Source organism: Buteo buteo, chromosome 20 (assembly GCF_964188355.1).
Source record: "Buteo buteo chromosome 20, bButBut1.hap1.1, whole genome shotgun sequence".
Taxonomy (NCBI): Eukaryota; Metazoa; Chordata; class Aves; order Accipitriformes; family Accipitridae; genus Buteo; species Buteo buteo.
The window spans coordinates 16117428-16138553 of NC_134190.1; the positions used below are offsets into that span (position 1 = coordinate 16117428).

Sequence of the window (21126 nt, forward strand, 5' to 3'; positions counted from 1 at the left end):
CGCCCTGAGCGCTGCCGGTCAACCGGTGGGACCCTGGAATTTTAACTTTATTAACCTTCAGGTTTTATATCCTCTCAGGGTCCTGCTCACCAGACTCTCCCTCAGCACCACGGTGCAGGGGGAACCTCACTTTACCAGGGAGGCAGCAGCCCTCCTTCGCCCCCGCCGCGGCCATCGTCCCCAGGGAAGGAGAGCAGGCCCCGCCGGGCGAGGCGAGCCGAGCCGAGCCGAACCGAGCCGAGCCGAGCCGAGCCGAGCCGAGCCGAGCCGATCCGGCGGGCAGGCCAGCACCTGCGCCGAGGGCCGGCCCGCCGCAGGAGGGAGGCGCGGCTGAGGTGGGCGGCCGGGCCGGGGAAGGGAGGGCGGGCCCCGCTGCTCCCAGGAGCCGCAGCTGGGCGGGCCGGAGCTCGGCGCTCCCCTCAGGTGAGGGGCGGCAGGGCCCGCTGGGTTTCGCCGCCGGGGTGCCGGGGGACGGGGCGGCCTGAGAGGAGCGGGCGGAGGGGAGGCGCGGGGCCGGCGTGTGGATGGCGAAGGGCGCGACTCGTTCCCCGGCGGGACGTGGGGAGGTGCCCACGGCCCCGGCTCCGAGGCCTCAGGCCGGGGCCCCGCCGGCAGGGCCGTTCCCGGGGGGGGCGAAGGGGGTTTGGGCTTGCTGTCGTGGGCCTGAGGCGACGGGACCGGCGCCAGAAAGCGGGGAGAGGAGATTCTGGCTTCTGCCCGCAGCAGGGGAGCTGAGCTCCCCCGGAGGAAGGCACCGTCTCTCTCTTTGTTAGCCGTAAACAAGTGAAAAATAATTCATTTCTTCAGTGACACCCTAAGGAGACGGAAGGGAAGTCGTTAGGCAAGTCCTCAGCTTGATCAGTCAAAATTAAATCGACTGCAGGCACTTCTGCAGTAATGCTGAAGGGCTGTGACGAAGGCAAATGAGAATAAAGATTCCTTAGATGCTTAAACTCTGCGTTTCCCTGTTTTACAGGTTTGGGCTTAAGCGTACTGCACTTGAAAGGGTAAAGTCGCTTTCAGGAAATAACATCCCTGTAATATTTCATACCAGGTTATCAAGGGCGTATCTTCTCACCAACTTATTTTTGGCCCAGCACAAGCTTTGCCCGTACCTAGCGTTTATCCAAATCACAGGCAACGTTTGGTGCTGCATCTCTTTGCACCAACGGACAGTGCAAAACTGTCCAGGACAAAGAAACTTCCAGGACAAAGGTCACAGCTTGCGCTTCCAGGTTTGCCCTGCCGTCAGTGGCAGTTGTGTGCACGCTCATGCAATGCGCTGGTGTTTGCTGGGTTTAATACTTTATGTAAGGGACAATGTTAGAGAAGCCACGATTCATGTGCTTAGTGGACAGCATGCCTTGTCCTTGCAGCAAAGGTAGGAGAGTCAGAGCGGACCTAAGTAAATAAGCTAAGCGCAATAAATGTTGAATATAGAAACATTACAATTACTCGATGAATAGGAAAATGTAAAGAAAAACTTTCTTCTTTAATGAAGTTGCTTTACTTGTAGTTTAAAGGGTTTTACTTCCTTCACTTCTTAAGGAAGTCTGTACCAAGTCTTGAATCAGCATGAAATGGATGGGAGTGCTGGTAAATGAATAACTTTAAGTAGAGCTATAAAATGAATGAGTTTTATTTCTCTGGTTCAGGAAGTTATTTTAGAAAGAAAGACTACATGTAAGAAACAAGATGTCTCATGCCGGGAGACGATACCAAGATAAGCAATACAGGCGCCATGAGAACCATGGATCTGATAGATACGAAGAAGACAGAAGAGCGAGAAAACCATACCCGTACAATGCAAGGTATGTCTTTATCACCTTAAAGAAACATATCACAGCAGGTCTATAATGTCTGTCATCTTTGTTTGCTGTTAAATACCTCCATATTACAATAGTGAAGAAATCATTTACTCAGCCCTGAAATTGTGAAGCATGCCACATTTGGAATCAGGGAGCTATTTTACACTTAGAAATTAACGTTTTTCTTTGTATTGAGCTCAAGAGGGGGCAGAAACATAGGCTGTGAGACACTGGCAGAGGTGTGGATTTCCTGGGGTTATCTGGATCAAGTTGGGTCACAAGTAGATGAAGTGTGGCCATGTGTCTTAGTACAGTCCCTGAAGAGGCTGGTCAGCAGGTGACAGCAAGCCATGGCTTGCCAAATATACATTGCTTAAATGAGAATGTTATGCGACTGAGACCAGCATAGGGACTTACTGAACCCTCAAGTTGCTCTAGTTCAGCTGCGAACGAGTTCATATTAATCTAAACCAAAATTAATTTCAGTAGTCGCAGTCAATAAATGAGTACTTGTTTATGTGTCTAAGGCTGTTTGCGGCTCTTGATAGTGGGTCAGCCCCCATCAGCACAATAAGCAGATCAATAGGTTTGGAGCGACAAATTAACTCTTAGGATATTACAAGTCTCCTTCCAGCCTGGCCAGCCTACAGCATATTAGATGCAAGCTTAGGCTGTTTTCCTTTAAGGGCATGCCAGTGACTGCATTGTAGGAGAGAGTTCTGTAGTTCTAAACACCACTGGCAAATTGGCCATGGCAGTGAAGTGTTCATCACTCCTATTTAGTCTCTGAGGGTATGATTGTAGGGCAATTTAAGAATAGAGGCAAAGAGGGAGAAGAGATAAATAGAACTAAGATTGTTGAAAAGCTGAATTACTGAAGTACTCCCTGATAATATGCGTTTTAGCAAGAAAAGCAGGATGAGAATAAAAGCAGCAAAGAGCACTGTGTGGACCAGAAGGAGTACTTATGGCTAAGTATAAAAATTTGGATGGTGGTAATCCTATTGCATTATGAAAATAGCTAATGAATTTTTCTTCTGTCTCTCTTAAATCATGAAAAATTGGAGACAAATGGGAACAAAGTTCAGCCTAATAATCAGAGGCTGAATGACTGTCCTTAGCAAAAGCAGAGATCAGAAAGGGATATAGTTAAATTATCTTGAACATATTAGAAGTGAGAGCAGCAGATGCCAGGAATGTATTAATTGCACTGTGGGGAGTTAAAAAAAAAAAAAGGGTTGGGATTTTGTTTTTTTTTTTTCTGTGTTTTTTTTTTTTTAATATATATATATATAGCATAATATAAGCAATGTGTGAACAGATAGCTATAAATTAAACCACCACTTCTTAATAAAGCACTTCACTGGACATCTTGTTTTTGCTATTAGTTTTAAATGACTGGACATAGAGACTGAAAATTGGTGGATGGACTGTAAGGGCTAACAGACTGTCCCTGTATCCACTGGGGGTTAGAGGAAGGGAAGCTGCAGCTACAGATCTGTAATAGCTATGGAGATAATTCTTAGAGTCAAGCTGAGAATCTGGGGGCACCAGACCTCACTACAACTAATCAAAAAACTTTTCCATCAGTTGTTTTGATGGAGTTTGGCTTAACCTAACAGCATTTCCCCTGCTTAGCTCTCACAACAAAACCAGCTGCTTTTGTAAGGAAATTTCAGTATTTTGGTGAAGTCTTATGCTGATTGACCAACAGATCTCCAGATACTATAATGAAATAGATAGGAAGAGTTTTGTGGAAGCCATTAATTTGGGTGCCTAATGCTTTCACCCCTTACGAGCAAGACTTTCTAGCCAGAGTATTTCTCTTTCCAAATGCATTTCTGTCTGAAACTCCTATAGCAAGGTTCCTCTCATTGCTGAGGAGAAAGAGTTGCATTACCCAGAACTGGAAAGTCCTGAAGAAAAACAGGAGCAAAGGTGGCCAGAATAGGCCATTGTGAGAAAAAAAGCATCTAAAAGAAAGATATTTTTTTTTTCCTAATTGTACTGTGTTGCTAAACATTAGGGGGTTTTTATTTGTTTTGTTTTGTTTTCTGGCAAGTAGCAGGATACAATAGAGAGAAGCAGCTGCATCAGAAGTACCAAAGGGATTGCTTTCAAGTTAACTGGAAGTCTTATAAATCACAGAGCTTATTTAATTTATGTGACACAGCTGCGCAGGATGCTTTGGTGGTTGCACAAGACACGGGACAAAGGTCAGAAAAATCAGAAATCTTTCGGCCAAATAGAGCTGTTGGCAACAGCATGCGGAGATGTTAGCATTGGTCTTGTTATTGAATGTCTTAATTAAAATGTAAAAACTACAAAGAACATGATTTAATGTGGATGAATGAGATAATACTTGTAAGTTGAATCTGGAATTGGATGAAGATAAACCTTATTGAAGTGCAGTGATACTAGGAAACAAAACTACAGTTGAAAATGCTGATCAGTGGATAAGAAATTCAAGATAAAAACTGAACAGGAAGATGACTTTTAAAAATAGTAATGCTGAATGAGACTTAAAATACCCTCTAATAACAAAATCATCCAGCTGTACCTTGAAAAAGACAAGCTCCAATTCTCCTTCAAATGAGGGAGAACATTTAGATCAGACCAGACACTTACAAAACAATTGACAGCCAATGTTTCTTTTAACCTGAGTGTTAACTCAGTTTAAAAAGGGAAAACTGCACTTTTCCCATAGAATAATCTAAATCTCACCAACCTTAAAAATCATCAGGCTTCAGATGTGGAGCTGTATGTCATTGCAGCAAAGTGGACAATTCCATTTTGAAGTATACGAATGAGGAGTCTGATTGGAGACACAAGAAACTGATTTTTTGGGGGTCGATTTTAGATTCTTTTTCAAATATCATCAAAGACCTCAAAAAAAAAAAAGAGAAATATTTATATAGGAAATTTTTTTCGCCACTTTAAAGTCTTTATCTGTTTCTTTTAACAGCTTTCGTTCTTTTAAAAGGCATCTTTGTGAGACCCGGTAATTAGAAGACAAAATGCTTACCTGTGAAATAGTTGTGCTACTTTACACATTTATGTGTGAAAATAATTATAATTTTTATTCTCTGGGCTGCTGTGGCCTAGCTAAAAATGTTTGGTTTTCATGAAAAAGCTGTTACTTGTTTTTATGGGAACAGGAACTCTCCCCACACCCTCCTCCTTGCTACCTTTTGCAAGTACCATGAACAATTCAACCAGCCTACTCAGTGAGTGCACAGTTTTCCAAAATAAGAACGATCAAGTGCAAATATCCTTGTGAATATAGATTTATGCAAGTAGTTGGGATATTTGCTTTCAAAACACACAAGCAAAAAAGATGACATACCTATGAGTAAACTAGCGTCTGCCAGTTTCTCATGTCCTAATGTTCAGGAGAGAGCAGGATTGAATTAATATACATTAGTCATTTACTCCATTGTAGATCAACAGAAGACATCCGAGGTGGCCAGCACTCAAGGACTTCTACTGATTGCTTAGACTCTTACTCTAAAACCTCAGGAGCAGCACGGGAATATTTTGGCCCACCACCAGAGTGTTATCCTCCCAAGGAAACCTTCTCGATGAAGTGTTCAAAGGTATGCACAACAAGAGGTATGTGAGATTCTTATTGCCTGCCATCCGCCCATCCACCTTCTGTGTTTAGAAGCACAACAAAGTGAAGCTAGAGGAATATTAAAAAAAAAAACACAACCAAACAAACTGGGAGAGTTAATGAATGGCATAACTGTGGGTAACTAGCACGTTTTAGGCATCTAAAAGCAAGATTTACAGAGATATTGAGATACTTGAAAATGCATCTCCAGAGTGTGCATCCATAGCACGAGAGTGGGTCATGTGTATAATCACCCAGGTTGTGCAGCAGGAGTTAACCTTTGGGATTTAGGAGTAAAATAGATATTTGCATCTGTAGGCAATTTAAAGATGGCTGTTGAAGATTTGATGCTTGTTTACTTCTGACACATTCTTCTCAGACTTGTTATCAACTCTGGATTTAATCCAGTCATCACTGATACATCTTTATAAAGCAACATTGCGGGAGACAAAACTATTTTATGGACATGAATCGAATAAAACAGCTCTTGAAGTAACTTGTTTTTTTTCATAGCTAGAAAGTGACTACAAGAAGCAGAGAAATGCTCACTAACGTGGGAAGAAATCGGTCTTAATACTTAGTAAACTTGTTCCCATAAACTGAAAAAAAAAAAAAAGTCGCTGAAATACCCATTACTCCTTTAAAGTTTTTCCTCTTCCAGGACAATGAGCATTCTCACCTTGTTTGTAGGAAAGGTCAACTGCAGTCTGAGTTGAAACTTGCAGTTAGGTGCAAAGTCTTTGACCGAAGTCTATAAACAGCCTTTCAGTGTCCTCCAGCAGCAAGACAAATGAAGAGTTTAGTTGTTGGAAGTAAATTAAAATACATAATGTTAGATTATTTCTTCAATCCATGAAGGAAAGTTAAATAACGCACTCAGTTTGCTCTTAGTATTTCTCTGTATGTGAATATGTGAACAATTTTAAGAGTGAGCTGAACTATCTTCTCTTATAAATATGTTCTGTGTATTTGTATGCAGTTTGTTTTTCATCTCGAGGAGATTTAACTCTAACAGTTAGCAGAGCATATTTAATGATAGAGTCATACTGATATTTTATCCACGATAAAATTGTATCAGCAATTTCTTCTTCAACAATACTAAATTATTTTAATTTGTCTGAGAAGCTCTAGAAAACTCCATGCCTTATTTTATCACAGCTTTAGAAAAATGAAGTGGCAAGTTATTTTTAGTTTTCAGTTTCACTGGTTGTTTAGACTTATGGATAGCTTACTGTGATTTGCTGGTTTTTTTTTTCCCTGCGTTTGCTTCTCATTATTTCAGTGCATTAAACATCATTAACATTTTCAAAATGTCCTAGTTTTGGATGCATCAGTTGACAATGATGATTTCAATCCCACCCCTCCCCCATGTATTGCTCAGTGTTTTCCAAAAATTTCGTGTCTGAGCTTGCAGTGGAGGAGGGAAAAGAGATCATGTAGAAAATAACCCCTTTTATTAGCAGTTTTATTTCAAAAAATGAAAAGATATTGGAAGTTGATAAGATTAGGACAATGTTACTCTCCTGTTTAATTTTTTAAAGTACCAAGATTTAGCAAAATTTCCTACAATTGTTTTGCAGAATTCTGTATTCCCTGCAGTCATAGTAAATGTTATAAATGAAAAGCAACATGGATTGTTTTCTAAGAAGCTAGTACATGTGAGCTACAACTTCTTACAGCATGAAAAAAGTTCCCGTGAATACTTCTTAACCATCTCTTTCTTTTGCCAATGATTTATCAGCACTCTGGTGAAATTCCCCCTTCCCAATAACCGTAATTCTAAAATAGGCTAGTATCAAACAAGGCCAGGAAATCAAGTGATGTACCACCGTCTTTTGCAAAGCAACAACTGAAATGTGAACCTTAGTTTCTGACTGTGCATCCCTCTGCTTTCACTATGGTTTTTGGTTTTTTTTTTCCTTTTTCTTTTGCCAAGCAAATATACTTACGATCTTTGTGCATATTGACCTGTTTGGCAAACTAGAGAGGAATTCTAAACAACCAGAGCTCTGAAAAGTATTTGCTTCACCCAGATACTGCCCTTTTCATCCATGCTTTTCACCAGCAATATCCCAAAAAGCTAAAGCTGAGTTTCAGAAACAGGCAGTTATTTTTTCAGGGATGCTTCGAACACCTTAGCTGCAAGCAGCAGCAGAAAAAAGGACATCGTTCTCCTATCTTTGTTATTTCCACCTTCCTTCCCTAATCTGCACCCCCTTGTTTTTTTCCCTACAACCACCTTAAGAAAATAAGCCCAACCCAAATATAATGGAAGAAACAATTGATACTGACCCCTTTTGCTGGTAGGAGCATTTGATACTATCTAAGAAACTTCAAAACATTCTGCTCCTTTTTTATCCTTTCATCCTGAAAACAGGAGGAAAAAAGTCTGTTAAAACGTTCTATGAGCAATACCTATTCAAAGCCATCCAGGTAGGATCATGTGGCTAGCCGTACTGGATCATACAAGGTACCTAATTATGCATCCTCTCAAACAATGTACTAGAGTGCAAATTTAGGAAGATCATCAGAGTTTGGACCAGTAGAGAGTGAGCTGTCCTCTGGAATACTCTCCAAACTTCTGATTGGTAGAATTTTCTGAATTGGAAAACTGCATTCACTTCTGTTATGTTTGATACCTTTTAACAGACCTATCAAATTTGATTAATCCTTTTCTGAATCCCCTTTTGAATGTTTGGCCTCCATATTACCTTATGAAAAGGAGTTCCACAGTTTCTTTGTGCCACTTGAAGAGGTACTGTTTTGTTCCTTAAAGCATTTTAAAGAAGTTGTCTCTGATTCTGGTGGTATTCAAAATACCTAATGGTAATCTCATATATGTACCTTCTTCATGAGATTTATGATTTTGGAGTGAAGTCTTCCCTTCCTCCCTGTCACTGTGCTCCTATTGCTTCTTCATAGATTGAAGAATAATCAGTTCTATCCCTATCAAGAGCAAAGTCTTTCCAGTTCTGATGTGCTTGCCAGCCTTATACCTTTTCCAGATCCTTTGCACCCTTTTGAGATGGGCTGACCAGAACTGCACTCACAGTTCAAGATAAATTCCCAAAAGAATCAGACATCTGCATAAAGGTTCTGGTTCTGTAGTTGTATCCTAATGCTTCCTAGCTTTTCGTGTGGTGTTTGACTATCAGTGAACCGATAAAACTGGTGTCTTTCCTGAGTGGAAGTGATTTGTTCAGAGCCCATCTGTGTGCTCTGCAGATGGGGTGGGGGTGGTGTGTTTGTGTACGTACATGAAGTGTGAGGTTGATTATTAAACACTGATTTCATTAATTTCTCATTCAAAAGCTTGAGCTCTCAGCAGCCTACCAATTTTACAGTTGGCAATCATGAAGAATTTTTTTGTGATTATTATTAAAACAGACTTCACCATCTCACTTTTCAGTCTTTTCAATTTCTTAGTCTGTGCATCTACCATAGTTTTTTGGTGTGTACTTTTGAGCTGAAGTTCTTTGGAGTCCCCACTTACAGCTCTTTGGGCCATGTTGCAGAGCAGTCTCAGGATGCACAAACTATATTTCCTTTGGATAAAACTAAATGAGAGGGTGAGCTCTAACTACTAGCTGGCACTCTGTCCTTTGAACCAAACTAGAGCTAAAATGAAGTACTTATCTCTCCCCAGAAAATGCATATCATGTAGCCCCTAGGTCTTCAGCTCCAACTGTTTGATTCTACAGACCCACTCCCATTGCACTGCTAACACAGGCATAACTAGTGACAGGCATCACAAAACAGAGGTTTCTCTCTTAACTCTCTTTCTTTGAAAAACTAGTTGTTTCCTCTTACTCTTCTTTTTCTTTTAACCACTACTAACCTGTGAGAGGATCTTTTATCCCACAGGAGCTTGTGTCATTTAAGAGCACTACCACTTGGATTGCCTTTCTTCATATATCTGCTCATTCTTTCAGATGACTTTCCTCTAACAAACTATTGACTCTTCCCTGCTATGCGATCTTTATGTCTAGTTTTTCTATATGTTTTTTTTCATAGGGATGTCACACTTGTGGATCTGCAGATTACAGATTCAAAAGGCAACAGAAACACAGAAGTCTGCCACCTTCTGTTTCTATAGTAGTGAAAGAGACTTGAGGAACAGCTTATAGACTGGTGTCAAGCTGTCTAGATGCTCTATATAATTATATGGGAATTGGACATAAACCGTTTGTGATGAAGACAAACCTTTCATCAGCTAAGGAACTACTGCTTGCAATAGCCATTTCTTACAACTTATGCACAATAGTGCCTGCCATTTAAAACAGCGCACATTGAAAACAAGAGTTTTTGGCCTGGGGATACTTACAGATTAAATTCTTTCAGAAGAAAACATTCAACTTGCTTTTCACAGCAAAGGTAAAATTTCTGTAGTTCTCTCTTTTGTGTGGAAAAAACAAAATCAGTAATCACACTTGCCTTTTAAAGGACCCCCCCTGGGTCCTTTGCAATTATAACCAGATTCCGTGCTTTTTGTTACCAGAGGGAATGAGAGACATGTTCAAGGCTGGCTGCCATGGTGCTTCCTTTACCTTAGAGAGAGCAAAATCTTGAACCCAAGAGTGAATTGCTGATCTTAAATTGGTCATAGATATTTGGTCACTTGACCTTGAAAACTTTTCATTTTCTTTTTATTATGTATATTGGTGTGAAAGAGGTAGAACAATGCAATTCCAGGATAATGCTTCCTTTAGTTTTGCTTAAACAGTGAAGGCAAACTAAGTTTCTCCCATCTTCAGTCAGTATGTGATTCAGGAAACGCCTGCATTTTGCCTTGTATAGAATTGTACCGTGCTGGTCATAATTTCTGAGCTAGTAATTTTTTTTTTTTTAATTCTTCAACCCATTTGGCATTTAAGGGAGACAGCACTAAAAAGGTTAGAAAACAGTTTGTGGGGGAGCAAGAATAATTGAATCCCTGTTCTTTGCTGCCATGAATACAGCTTTGCACCATGAATAGTGTCAGATTTCTTAAGCATATTGTAGGCACTTTCAAACAATCATGCCTTTAGCCTACATTCTAACATCCACAATTGTTAAAACCTTCAGACCAGTTTCCTCTCAGAAAAAGACAGCATTATGGTTTGTAACAACAAGAAAAGTCTCCAGTTTCAAGCATAGCCAGGAGGAAATATCAAACTGAATTTATTTGGAGGAGGAAATAGAATTAGGGAGTAACAATGACTTTCTCCAGGATATATTCATGCACTAACAAGCCAGCTTTAATTCAAATGTAAACGTCTATAAGCTTTTGTTTTACAAACCCAGTATAATTTTTTTTCCTGCAGCTATGCCTGCTGGCAAATACTGATAGACTGGAAAAAATACTGAGATGAAAACTCACCCTAAACACAGGGTTCACACTAGTAGACACTTGGTTTGAGTTATGTTGCTGTTCATAACTATTATACTGCTGCTATTATGTTGCTCTGTTACATCCTGATACCATTCTTCTTGGAGTCAGATGTGGGAGCAGGAGGGGAGAATTATTTTCAGAGTGCTTGTATCCCTTGTGGCGATGTTGGGGGAGAATAGTGGTCTGCAAGAGGCATTGGACTGAAGAACTTCTGTAGCTTCAGTTATGTATGTTCAAAAAAACTGAAGGGCAATTAAATGTGCATAATACAGATAACTTTGTGGATGAAAACAAGCATTTGACAAGTATGTTCAGTAGCACATGTTAGATCTTTTCCGTAGTGGTCAGCAGGATACTTATATTTCTGTGGAGGCACCCAACAAGATTAGAAACTGCTGTATTCTGTAGTTACCATCTTCACATTTTGCCCCTACAGTCTGCCATGTTTAGCTCCTTTAAATTATGCTCAAAGCTGTCATAGACTGTTCCTGTGGCAGTTAATTTCAACATATTTCTGCTGTAAGAAGGGAGCACTAAGGTCCCCTATAGTCTCACTGTAATTAGATGGCTTACCCCTCCTATCTGTTACAAAGTATATTTTAAATACAGTGTGGCTAACAGACTGAATTTGCCATTGAGTTTTTTAATCTTGTAATTGTGAAGACAGAGAATATTAGTAGCGAGAATTGGATGGAGCTGTACAGATTAAAATAATCCCAGTTATTCAGAATGCTTTATTAAAATTGCACAGTAACAAGATACAGTGACAGACCTGCAGATAACCTTTCTGTTCTGAAGTTAAAGTATTTCACTTGGAAGTAAGTCCTGTTTGCTGTGAAACGCAAATGGCCATGAGCAGTTAGCTCTATAAAAACATGGGGGGGAGCTACACTAGTTGCAGATGCCAAATGTGGTCTTTAGCAACTGTTGCCCTGTCAACATATGCAACTTCACTCTGCCCACATCTTTATATCAAATTTTTTTCATCGACCTTTTGGCATTGTGCTAACATGTACACTATTGTTTTTAGAGAGGGGAGAAATACAACTGAGAAGACTCACTTAAGTGTGCAGGGGAAGATACTGGCAAAGTTGATGTTAGCTGTTAGGTATGTGTTAGACTCTAGTCCGTGCTTCTTAACTAAGATTTCCCAGTGAAGTCTGCTCTTTACCAGTTGCACCATCTAAGACCACTGGGTTTGCCTTCCCCACATCTTACACAAATTCTGGGGACCAAGAAAAGTTTTTCTCATTAAGAAGTGGCTCTCAAAGCTAATTAATACAGCAGACTGACTATCTATTGAATATAGCTGTATTTCTTGAGCAGGCAATCTCAGCTCACTTAAAGGAGAAAATCCACCCAGTCAGGAATGTTGCTCACCAAATGTGACAACTGACAATTGGTAAAGTGAATGAGAGGCTTAGGTTCACAGGTGCCTCCGACCTGACCTACCTTCAGCCAGACTATGATTACTTAAAGAGAAATAACACCCCAATCTTTGTACTTTCTAAAGGCAGCTCAGTTTTGGTTCAAACAGAGGGAGTGGCTATGGAAAGTTGGCCTAAGGAACAAAAGCGTTTGTTTTCCAAACTTTTTTTAAAAAAAAACTCCTGCAAGTTTGTTTTGATACCAAGAAAATTGTTCACTACTTGAAAGAACTATGGGTACATTAGGAAGAAAAAAGGCTGTTTCCTGAAACGCAGAACATGAGGTAACCATGCGGAGACCTACCAGTGCTACAAATATATGTACAGTCTTTTACAGCCATTGTGTTTAAATCACTATTGCCAAGTGCTATAGTTTAATGCAAGACCTTTTGCTTCCCACCCTCTCCAAAATTGTGGAAGATGACTTATGCTTGGTTAACAGGAGAGAAATCAAGAACATGCTAGAAGTGATGCTTTAAGGAACTACTGGGAACAAGTAAATGCAGGCAGGGGCTGGGTTGTACTGAAACCGTGTCTTGGTGGCAGGTAAATCTTAGTGTCATACAGTGGTGGGAAACTATGGGGGTAGAGACTGATGCAGTAGTTCTACAAATTAAGTCCACCCTTTCCTGTGAAAAATGGGATACCACTGTTTAGAGGATGAGAGGGTATTAAGCAGAAGGAATAGAGCAGGTTGGACAGTAGTTCTTTAAGGGAAGATGTTACACAGGAAAAACAGGACAATACATTTGGATCTGAGCACTCTGATTGTGAATGTAAGGCTTCTCTGAATCATTAAAAACAAGGCTGGTCATCCTTTGAGATTTCCTAATGGAGTGATTATCTTAACTAAAGAGGGACAACTTATTAAAATACAATAATAATGTGTCTTTCTAGAGCACATGAATCATTTAATTTTTCCAGTTTTTAACTAGTTTTCCATTGATTTCCAGTAAGACGGATATCTCAAATGAGCATAATGTGTTGGGCACTTACTTACGTGCCATTTAAATTCAGTTGGCTCTGAGTATGTAGTTCCCTTGGGTCCTTTGAAAAGCCAAGATTCTGTTGGTGTTACATTGCCTAACTCCTGTGTTTTAGGGTTGTGTTGTGTTTTTTTCCGCCTTTGAACATTACTCCATTAGGGAGATTTTAGCATAACTCAGTGAAAGCTAAATCCCACCACTGGCTGAGGAACACAGAGACCTACAAAAACAATGGTGAGGTGGGGGCTTGGGGGGGAATTGTTTGTTTACGACAAAGCTGTGTATTGCCTTGATCCTGTATCAGTGAAGTTGGTTGAATTCTTGTTACTGGTTTTGTACTGGTATACATAAGGGAAATAATACCATTAGGAAGTTGTTTTAATACTTTGCATCCAAATTTAATATTTTTAATCTGTTGCAACTGTTGTCTCCATTTCATTTCCCTTGTTCAGTTCTCCTCCACTGTTTTGGTTCTTCCCCACTTCTGTTACATTTTTGTCCTCTTCCAAAAGCAGAACAAACCCCCTTTTTCCTTTGACGTTTTCTCCCCCTTCTCCCTTATCTATTCCTCCCGCAACTGACTCAGTTTAGCAGAGAGGTGACCAAAGCTGCCCGTTGAGCTGTGCCTTTACTCGCTGGGGAATGCCAAACCTGCACTGGCAAGAGAAGTTCAGCATTTGAGATCCTTTTCAGGACTGACTGCTGCTTTTGTAAGTCACTATATATGGTCAAAATACTTGTCTGCTTCTTTGGAAGAAAAAACAACCCCAAACAATTACCTCTGAAAAGTGGAAAGCTACCCAAACTGGGAAAAAACCCAAAAGACAACTGTCAGTGAGAAAGGCTGGGAGAATGCTTTTTAAAGTGTGTGTTGTAGCCTTGAACTCCTCTCTTCCCTGCTCCTGGAGTGACCTCGAACAGGATGTGACACAGGCACCACTGACCTGTGGGGGTCCTACCACTGCTGCCCTGCCGCTGGGGTCGAGGTGTCCCAGAGAGACAAGCTGGGCACCCCAGGGTGCCAGCTGGGTACCGCTGGTCCCAGTGGTACGTGGCCTGCAAAGGAAGCAGACGGAGAAAGCAAGCCATAATGGAGAATGACAAACATATAATATCTTAGAAGTACACAGGGATGTTAACTCAAGAGGAAAGAATGATACCAAAAGAGTCCATGTGCAGTCAACAGAGGAAAAAAGTGACTCCTGTGCCAAGACGCAGTGGAGGGAGACACTTTGAAGGCCTCCTCTATTAGTCAGGACCTCGTGGGGTCAGGGGAGTTCAGCAGAAACGGCCAAAACTGTTCTACAGTTTGATTCTTGTCAGCTGCAGAAACAGAGGAACAAATGTGAATTGACCATTTTACTTTATGTATGCACACTGTGATCCTGACACCTGAACATTGGGGCCATCCTGCCACAGTGCCTGGATGAAAAAGCCTCTTCACAGCTTCCAACACACATGAGACTTGAGCACACAGTTGAGTTACTGGGTACCACACACTCAGCCGCAGTGTAGTTCTGTGAGGCAGACCATGCAGATTTAACATCTCATCTCACCTGAAAAGGAGAGTTTCTGGTCTTTCTCTGGTCCTGGCCATGTTATTTCCCCTGCTAAACTCATGCCAGCACGATTGCTCATCAGATATGCTCTGAGTCACTTCAAGTTGCTAAAGTTGCAGGAAAAAACAGCAGCACACAAGAAAAGGGTTGAATCGTTTCCTGCTATTTTAATCTATTAAAACAGCTCTTGGAAGGGCCTAATGTTAGGCCGGAGTTATTACTGGGTAGGGGAGAAAAGTGGTGACTGCCCAGCCAAGGGTAAGAGCCATTAGAATAAGGTTAGCTGCCTGCGGATCTGTACCCTTAACATCCTGCCTGGCTGCTTTGCTGGATGTTTGAGCCCACTATATGACAGACAACAAAACCACTGATCAGTGGGTTAATACCATGGTACTAGCCCAGCATGCACCTGGAATGGAAGGGAAAGAAAAAGTGAATAGTAAATTAATAGTATAAATTGGAAGGCTGCTGTTTGTTCTAGCGGGAAGCCTACCTGCAGCAAAAAAAGACTAGCTTCAAAGTTAACAAGTATGATACATTGAAGTTAGTATCCATTGCAGATTTAGATTTTATGGAATGTATGACACAATTCTCTGGAAAGCTCTGGCAACACCTACTGTCTTCTAGATTGCAGCCGTTCTCACCTTCAGTGCTGAAAAGCAGTTGGAAAGGAAATGGAAATCCAGGCGCTCAGACTTGAGTCTCGTTACTTGCTCAGTACAGAGAGGGTTAGTTCCCAAAGCCAGCTTTTCACTGTGCTAATTTTGATACAAATCAGTAACATTTTAGATAGATCCCAAGATTTTGAACTTGAGAAAGGAGAAAATAACCAAACCAGTGGAGTGCTGAGATTTTCAGACCTTCTGTCATTTTACACTCAAGTCTTGTAATGTGTTCATTGTTGCATAAGATTAGGGAATAGTTGTAGAGGTAAGTAACTTCCCTGTAGGAAGAACTTTGGCAGTCTAGTTTCTGCAGCTGTTAACTCGCTATAATGTAGCTAACCAGCCTGTGAAAGCAGGAGTGGCAGCACAGACTCAGAAGCATGGCTTTTAAATCAGCCCTTTCTGCCAGCAGCACACTGCTTGACATAGGTCACTGCTGGTATGTGTGTGTTGGCATACCTTGACAGAGCTAAGTTTCAAAACTTAACTGCCCTTTTATTCCTTATTTCTCAAGTCTGTCTATCCTGTTTATACTACTCTAGTAGAATTGGATATCAGCTTGTAACTGTCACAGATCAAAGTTGCATGAGGTTTTTGGGGTGTCCGGAGCAAGATCTGAACACGCTGTAGGGCTTAATATTTCCAAAGCCCTGATGATTGTACAAGGCCTTAGGGTCTTCTACTAATTGTCTGCTGCTTTCACAAACCCTGCTGGCTCTCATTGTAGACCTGTAATTCACACCTTCGTTCTACATACTGCTTATCATTTTAGGATTTTCTTTAATACAGGAGGCTTTGTTATTGCATTAATTTTTTTTAAAGTTAATCCATGTGATGCAAATAACTGGTGGAGTAACTGCTAATGAGCCTCTCTCCATTGTTTAGTTACTCTAATCATTTCTGCAGCAGGCATGTGTGAAAACTGTACAGGTACATATAAAACCTGTCCAACCTGAATGCCCTGTCTAAGGAAATTTTTCAAGCATGCCATTAAAGCATCTACTGCTGCCGTTAAAAATACATTAGACCTACACTGATCATATTTATCATCCCATGAGCAAAGAGACACGTTCTGCCAGCTCTACTATGGTACCAGCAATCAGCTCAGTGATGTTAAGGGGTTGCATACAGAATTTGTGTGAATACATAGGAAGCTTTGGAGCAGTATCATTGAGGATTGGGGTTAGTTATAAATGCGGGGAGGTTAGCAGCAGGTGCTGACTACTTTGACAACAGAAAATTGCCTTTTCTAAAGCTCAGCAAGATGATGTACAGGAAAAGTTGATGCTCAGCGGGTCAGAGTGCCTCACCAGTGATAGACAAAAAGGAAATTCTGAAGACAGCAGTAGAAGAAAGCTGACTGGTCATGAATTTCCAACTTCCAAGTTCCCAAACATATTTAAAATTTATGTTTCCCTTAATCAAATGGTCTTTCCTCCCTGTAGACTTTTAAGAACTGCTTCCTGATGGAGCATCTATGAAATCAGTAGTCAGCCCTTAAAAAGGGAAGTGGCCTTCTGCGTCTAACGCCGTCCAAGGGCCCTGAGGACCTAAACTGATTCCCTGTATTTGGAAGGCATATTATACAGCTCAACTAAGCAGACAAAAAATATCTGATCCAGTTCCAATGAATGTCCTGTACAGCTATTACTCTTTCAAAATATTTTGAACAGTCCTGGTAAAGTGATGACTCTGTACCCATTAAAAACATTGAGTCTTTTGGCTGCATTCTTTGAATTTGGTACAAGGAGTTCCAAATCCTGTCTCATGGACCAAGATTTAAATTTCTCTTTGCATTTAGCTTCATGAGTATTTCCTTTGAAATATTTGAAGCCTCCTGAGCAGATTTGGTAACCAGCATGGTTATTGCCCTGCCTTACAGAAATGGTTGTGCGGAAGGGTCAAGGAAAAGGCATGTTGTCATGCAGAAATCAGCATCACCTCTAAAGAACACATAGACAGAACTGCACGCTTAGTTCCTCCTCAACAAGAGCACTTTGTCTGCTCTGCCTGCTCTACCTAATTCCTTTTAGGATATGGAATCTATGTACGCACGTGCGTATGTATATATGTACATACACACAGGCGCACGCAAACTGAAACATGCCGAGCCTCAGATATTCTATACCCAGGTATTACCACCATTATCACTGCTCTCCTTTGTGCTTCTGGGATGGTTTGCAAGGCCATGATGTGAATGGGCTCAGTACCTACCTACAGCTGCATTAGCAGAAGTGAGGGGACCAGTCTGGGTATGGGGGAAGCAGGAACTCCTCAAGTGGCCAAAGGCCCTTGTCAAACCATTGCAAGCAACTTCCCGTGATGAGGAAGCGGCAGCAGGAAGGTGCTCGTTACCTCAGCCCTCTGTGGAGGGAATAAGAATGGGCAGAATGAGAATATCCAATAATCCTTCATGGTGGCTGTCACTGGCTTTCTTCAGTTAGAAGCATCTGGCAACACAAGAGAGGAATTTGTCTAATTCCCTTGCATGCTGCTTCAGCCCTTTCTTTTCAAACCCATACAGCCTTGACAGCAACCGAGCCATTGCTAAAGAGGAAAATGCCATGCCAATCAATGTTAGCAGCATAAAATGAAAGTCTGTATGCAAATTGCAGATCCTGCCCCACTTTAAAGACAAATATAGGACCACTGTGTTGAGCGTCTTACGTTCTTGGCTGTCAGACTACAATGAAATAATAAGATTCACAATTCTGTAATTAACTTCAGAACTTGAGGAGCAACACGCCTGTTACACTAGGGGTTTTCATTTCCCGAATAGGCAACTCTAGCTGTGCTGCACTTCAACATCCGTCATGTTTACTAATGTTAGTCTGACCCCTAGTGAGCAGTTACAGAATAATCAGATTTATCTAACAGATGCTGCACCTTTCTGACAGGCAACTACCACAAAAAGAAGTCATTTATCCAGGGGCTTGGGTGTTCTTTTTTTTTTTCCCTTAAAAAAACCTTGGTTACTTTTATCAGTAGCATAACATAAGAAAAAAAGAAGAGAAGAGTCAGTTCAGAAGTCATAAGGCTTTCTTCTGAAGCTGGGGGTGTGTGGAAGAGAACACATGACCTGGTATCAAATTCACTTAACTTACCTCTGCATATAAGGTGTTTTTTGCCTCCTTCCCCTCCTCCTTTTTTTGTGCAATCAGGAACTGCTTCTTCAGATTTATGAAGAGATTTTTATCTCTGAAGGAGATGAAGTGGAAGTTGCATCTGGTTAGATAATAAGTTTAAATTAACAAACACTTAGAAAGACAAAAAAAGGGTGTAAGCTAAAGCAGTAAACACGTTTTAAAGGACCTAAAAAACTTGAACAATTTTTTAAGCCATTAGAATCTTCTAGGTTTTTGTCAGCTTTAACCTCAGCATTTTGTTCATACTGGATATTTCTTGCTCAGTGTGCTTATGCCAAGTAGTTAAGGCCAAAATACAATCACTGTGCACTTGCCTTGGCACTAACACAAGCACAGTAAAATTTTTATGGATTTCTTTCCCTGCATGAAGATCCATTTATCAAGCACACTGACAAATTAAAAAAAGTAATTTGCCAAACCTCTGAAATGTACCCACAAGAGCTTGCGCTTTTTTTTTTATTTTTTAAGTGCTCTTCTGTAGCTGTAGCCAAGAGGACTCTCTCAGTAATAGTGGTCTCTGTCTATGGTTTTGGTGTACTTCTGTCAGCCCCAGTTTGCACAAGACATGATTTTGATATCTGTTCCCATCTTTCTGCTCCTTACAGGCATTTTGAAGTTTGTGGAAATCACGGTTAACCTCCTGGTGCTGATTTGTGTGGGCGCTGCCCAAGCCTCTGTTGCAGGCTTCACATCCCTTGGCGGCTTTGGCACTGGATCCTTTAGCCTGAATTCGGCCTATAGCCCCTTTGAGGGCACAGAGCTCCAGGAGGTGAGGGAGCTAGACATGCAGTTCACCCAGATGAGAGCCCCTTGCGTGTACGGCGGAGTCGCCTTCAGCTTAACAGCAGCAGCACTTACCCTCGTCTTCCTTGTCGTGGGGGCAAAACCCATCCAGCAGCTCAGGACGGGGCTGCTGGTAGGCGAATGTGCCTTCAACCTGCTGGCCGGTGTGGCGTACATCGCAGCGGTTGGCCTCTACCTGCATTTTGTCAGCCAGGTGAACTCCACAGAAGTTTGCAAGAGGCGCGAGAGGCTGTATGCGCGCCGTGGTTATACCTCCATGAACTGTGTGGTCCAGGGCGGCGACGCAGCCGTCGGCCTTTTTGGTGTCGTTGCCGCCTGTTTGTACTTTGCCAGCTTTGTGGTCTGCATCCTTGCTATCCGAACTGTCCGCGCCTTCCACAGTCAGGCAGCCAAGGCTCAGCACAGCCCCGAAAGTGGCATTAGAGACAGAGGTGTCAGAAACCACCATGCTGTCCACAGGACCTCTGAAAGCTCCCACAACATCCAGGCTCTTGCCACGTTAGTGTGAAGTCAGCTCTGGGACTGTGCCAGTGAGCTGGGCCTTCAGCAAGGGACAGACACTGGGTGTCGCATGCTAAACAGGCGACCAGTCCATAATATATTGTCCTACAAGGTGCTGAAGTGTATTGAATCACCAAATGTAACAATACTGCTATAACATGATGTAATAAAATTGACATTGAGCAGATGTTTTAACAAGGTTTTTTGCATCAGTCTCTCAGGCTGGACTCTGGTGTTTAAAATGTGTTTGATTGTAATGTTTTCATCCTGCACAGAGCAAATCCAAACAGCAATTTTGGATAATTGCTGTTAACAGGTTGCAACCACAGTGCTGCCAAACTTGTACTAACAACCACTTCCCTTCCTCTCCCATGACGTAAGGAATTGACTACACAGCTAGGATGGGCAGCCTTCAACAGGTCCTGTGCCGGTCAATGCATCCGATTGCCTTGTGCCACACCACTCACAAAGCAAAGGACACTCGAGTGCTTTTCTGAATCAGAGCCGAAGCTACACTTGTGACCTGTTTCACTTGGGCTAGTGAAGTATTTTATCTTTTGAGTCACAGGGGGGTTGACACACACCAATCATGATGGGGAATGCTGCTGGGAGGAACTAGCTGCAAGTTCACAGGCAGCGTTTGGGTCCTCCAGTTCCCTACTACATTTTCCCCATTTCACTGAGCACAGATCAGAACCTGGGAGGCAGCACATTGGTCAGCTATCAGCTTAGTAAAGATACTGCTTGCTTCTGGAACCACCTAAACAAGGTTTGGCTTGCTGACTCCACAGCCAGTGGTGGGCAGAGCCTGAGTCAGGAACACGCTGGCTGCCCTGGAGTTTTCCATGGGAATGCTGTAACAATGAGAAAGTACGTGCGTCCTTCCAATATCTAAACATAGAAAGCATGAGTGAACAGCAGTAATTGTATGCCCCCAGGGTTGAGAAAATAAATTTTAGAGAACATCTTTCAAGAGTCCTTTGTTTGAGGCAGGTGAAATAGATCACTGGTCTTCATAGATGAGGGAGCGAGAAAAAAAGGCTGCTCTTAAAGTACGTAAGATTTGTCAGCTTGAGAGGAGGGAAGACACAATTTTGATTCTGGCTGTGCTCTTGTCTGGCTTAGAGTCATTGCCCACATGAGGCTCTTTTGAACCATAGTAGAGCTTATTTATTGTATACTTCATATATAAATATTTATACACATACACACACACACACACACACACATCGATCTCAAAGGATTA

At 41.7% G+C, this 21126-nt stretch overlaps 1 protein-coding gene across 3 annotated transcripts; it reads left to right on the forward strand.

The window, feature by feature from the left end:
* Window positions 1-311: 311 nt before the first annotated feature.
* Window positions 312-20060, forward strand: LOC142042347 (MARVEL domain-containing protein 3-like). Of its 3 annotated transcripts, none has more exons than XM_075052186.1 (5): window positions 381-423; window positions 1656-1811; window positions 3874-4024; window positions 5251-5420; window positions 19181-20060. In XM_075052186.1, exons 2-5 carry the CDS (start codon window positions 1703-1705, stop codon window positions 19885-19887), a joined length of 1137 nt encoding a protein of 378 aa, XP_074908287.1. In that variant the 5' UTR covers window positions 381-423; window positions 1656-1702; the 3' UTR covers window positions 19888-20060. The 3 variants fall into 3 exon arrangements, with proteins under 3 accessions (XP_074908289.1, XP_074908287.1, XP_074908288.1); XM_075052187.1 differs by having other exon boundaries at window positions 3877-4024; XM_075052188.1 differs by lacking the exon at window positions 3874-4024 and having other exon boundaries at window positions 312-423.
* The last annotated feature ends 1066 nt before the right edge of the window (window positions 20061-21126 follow it).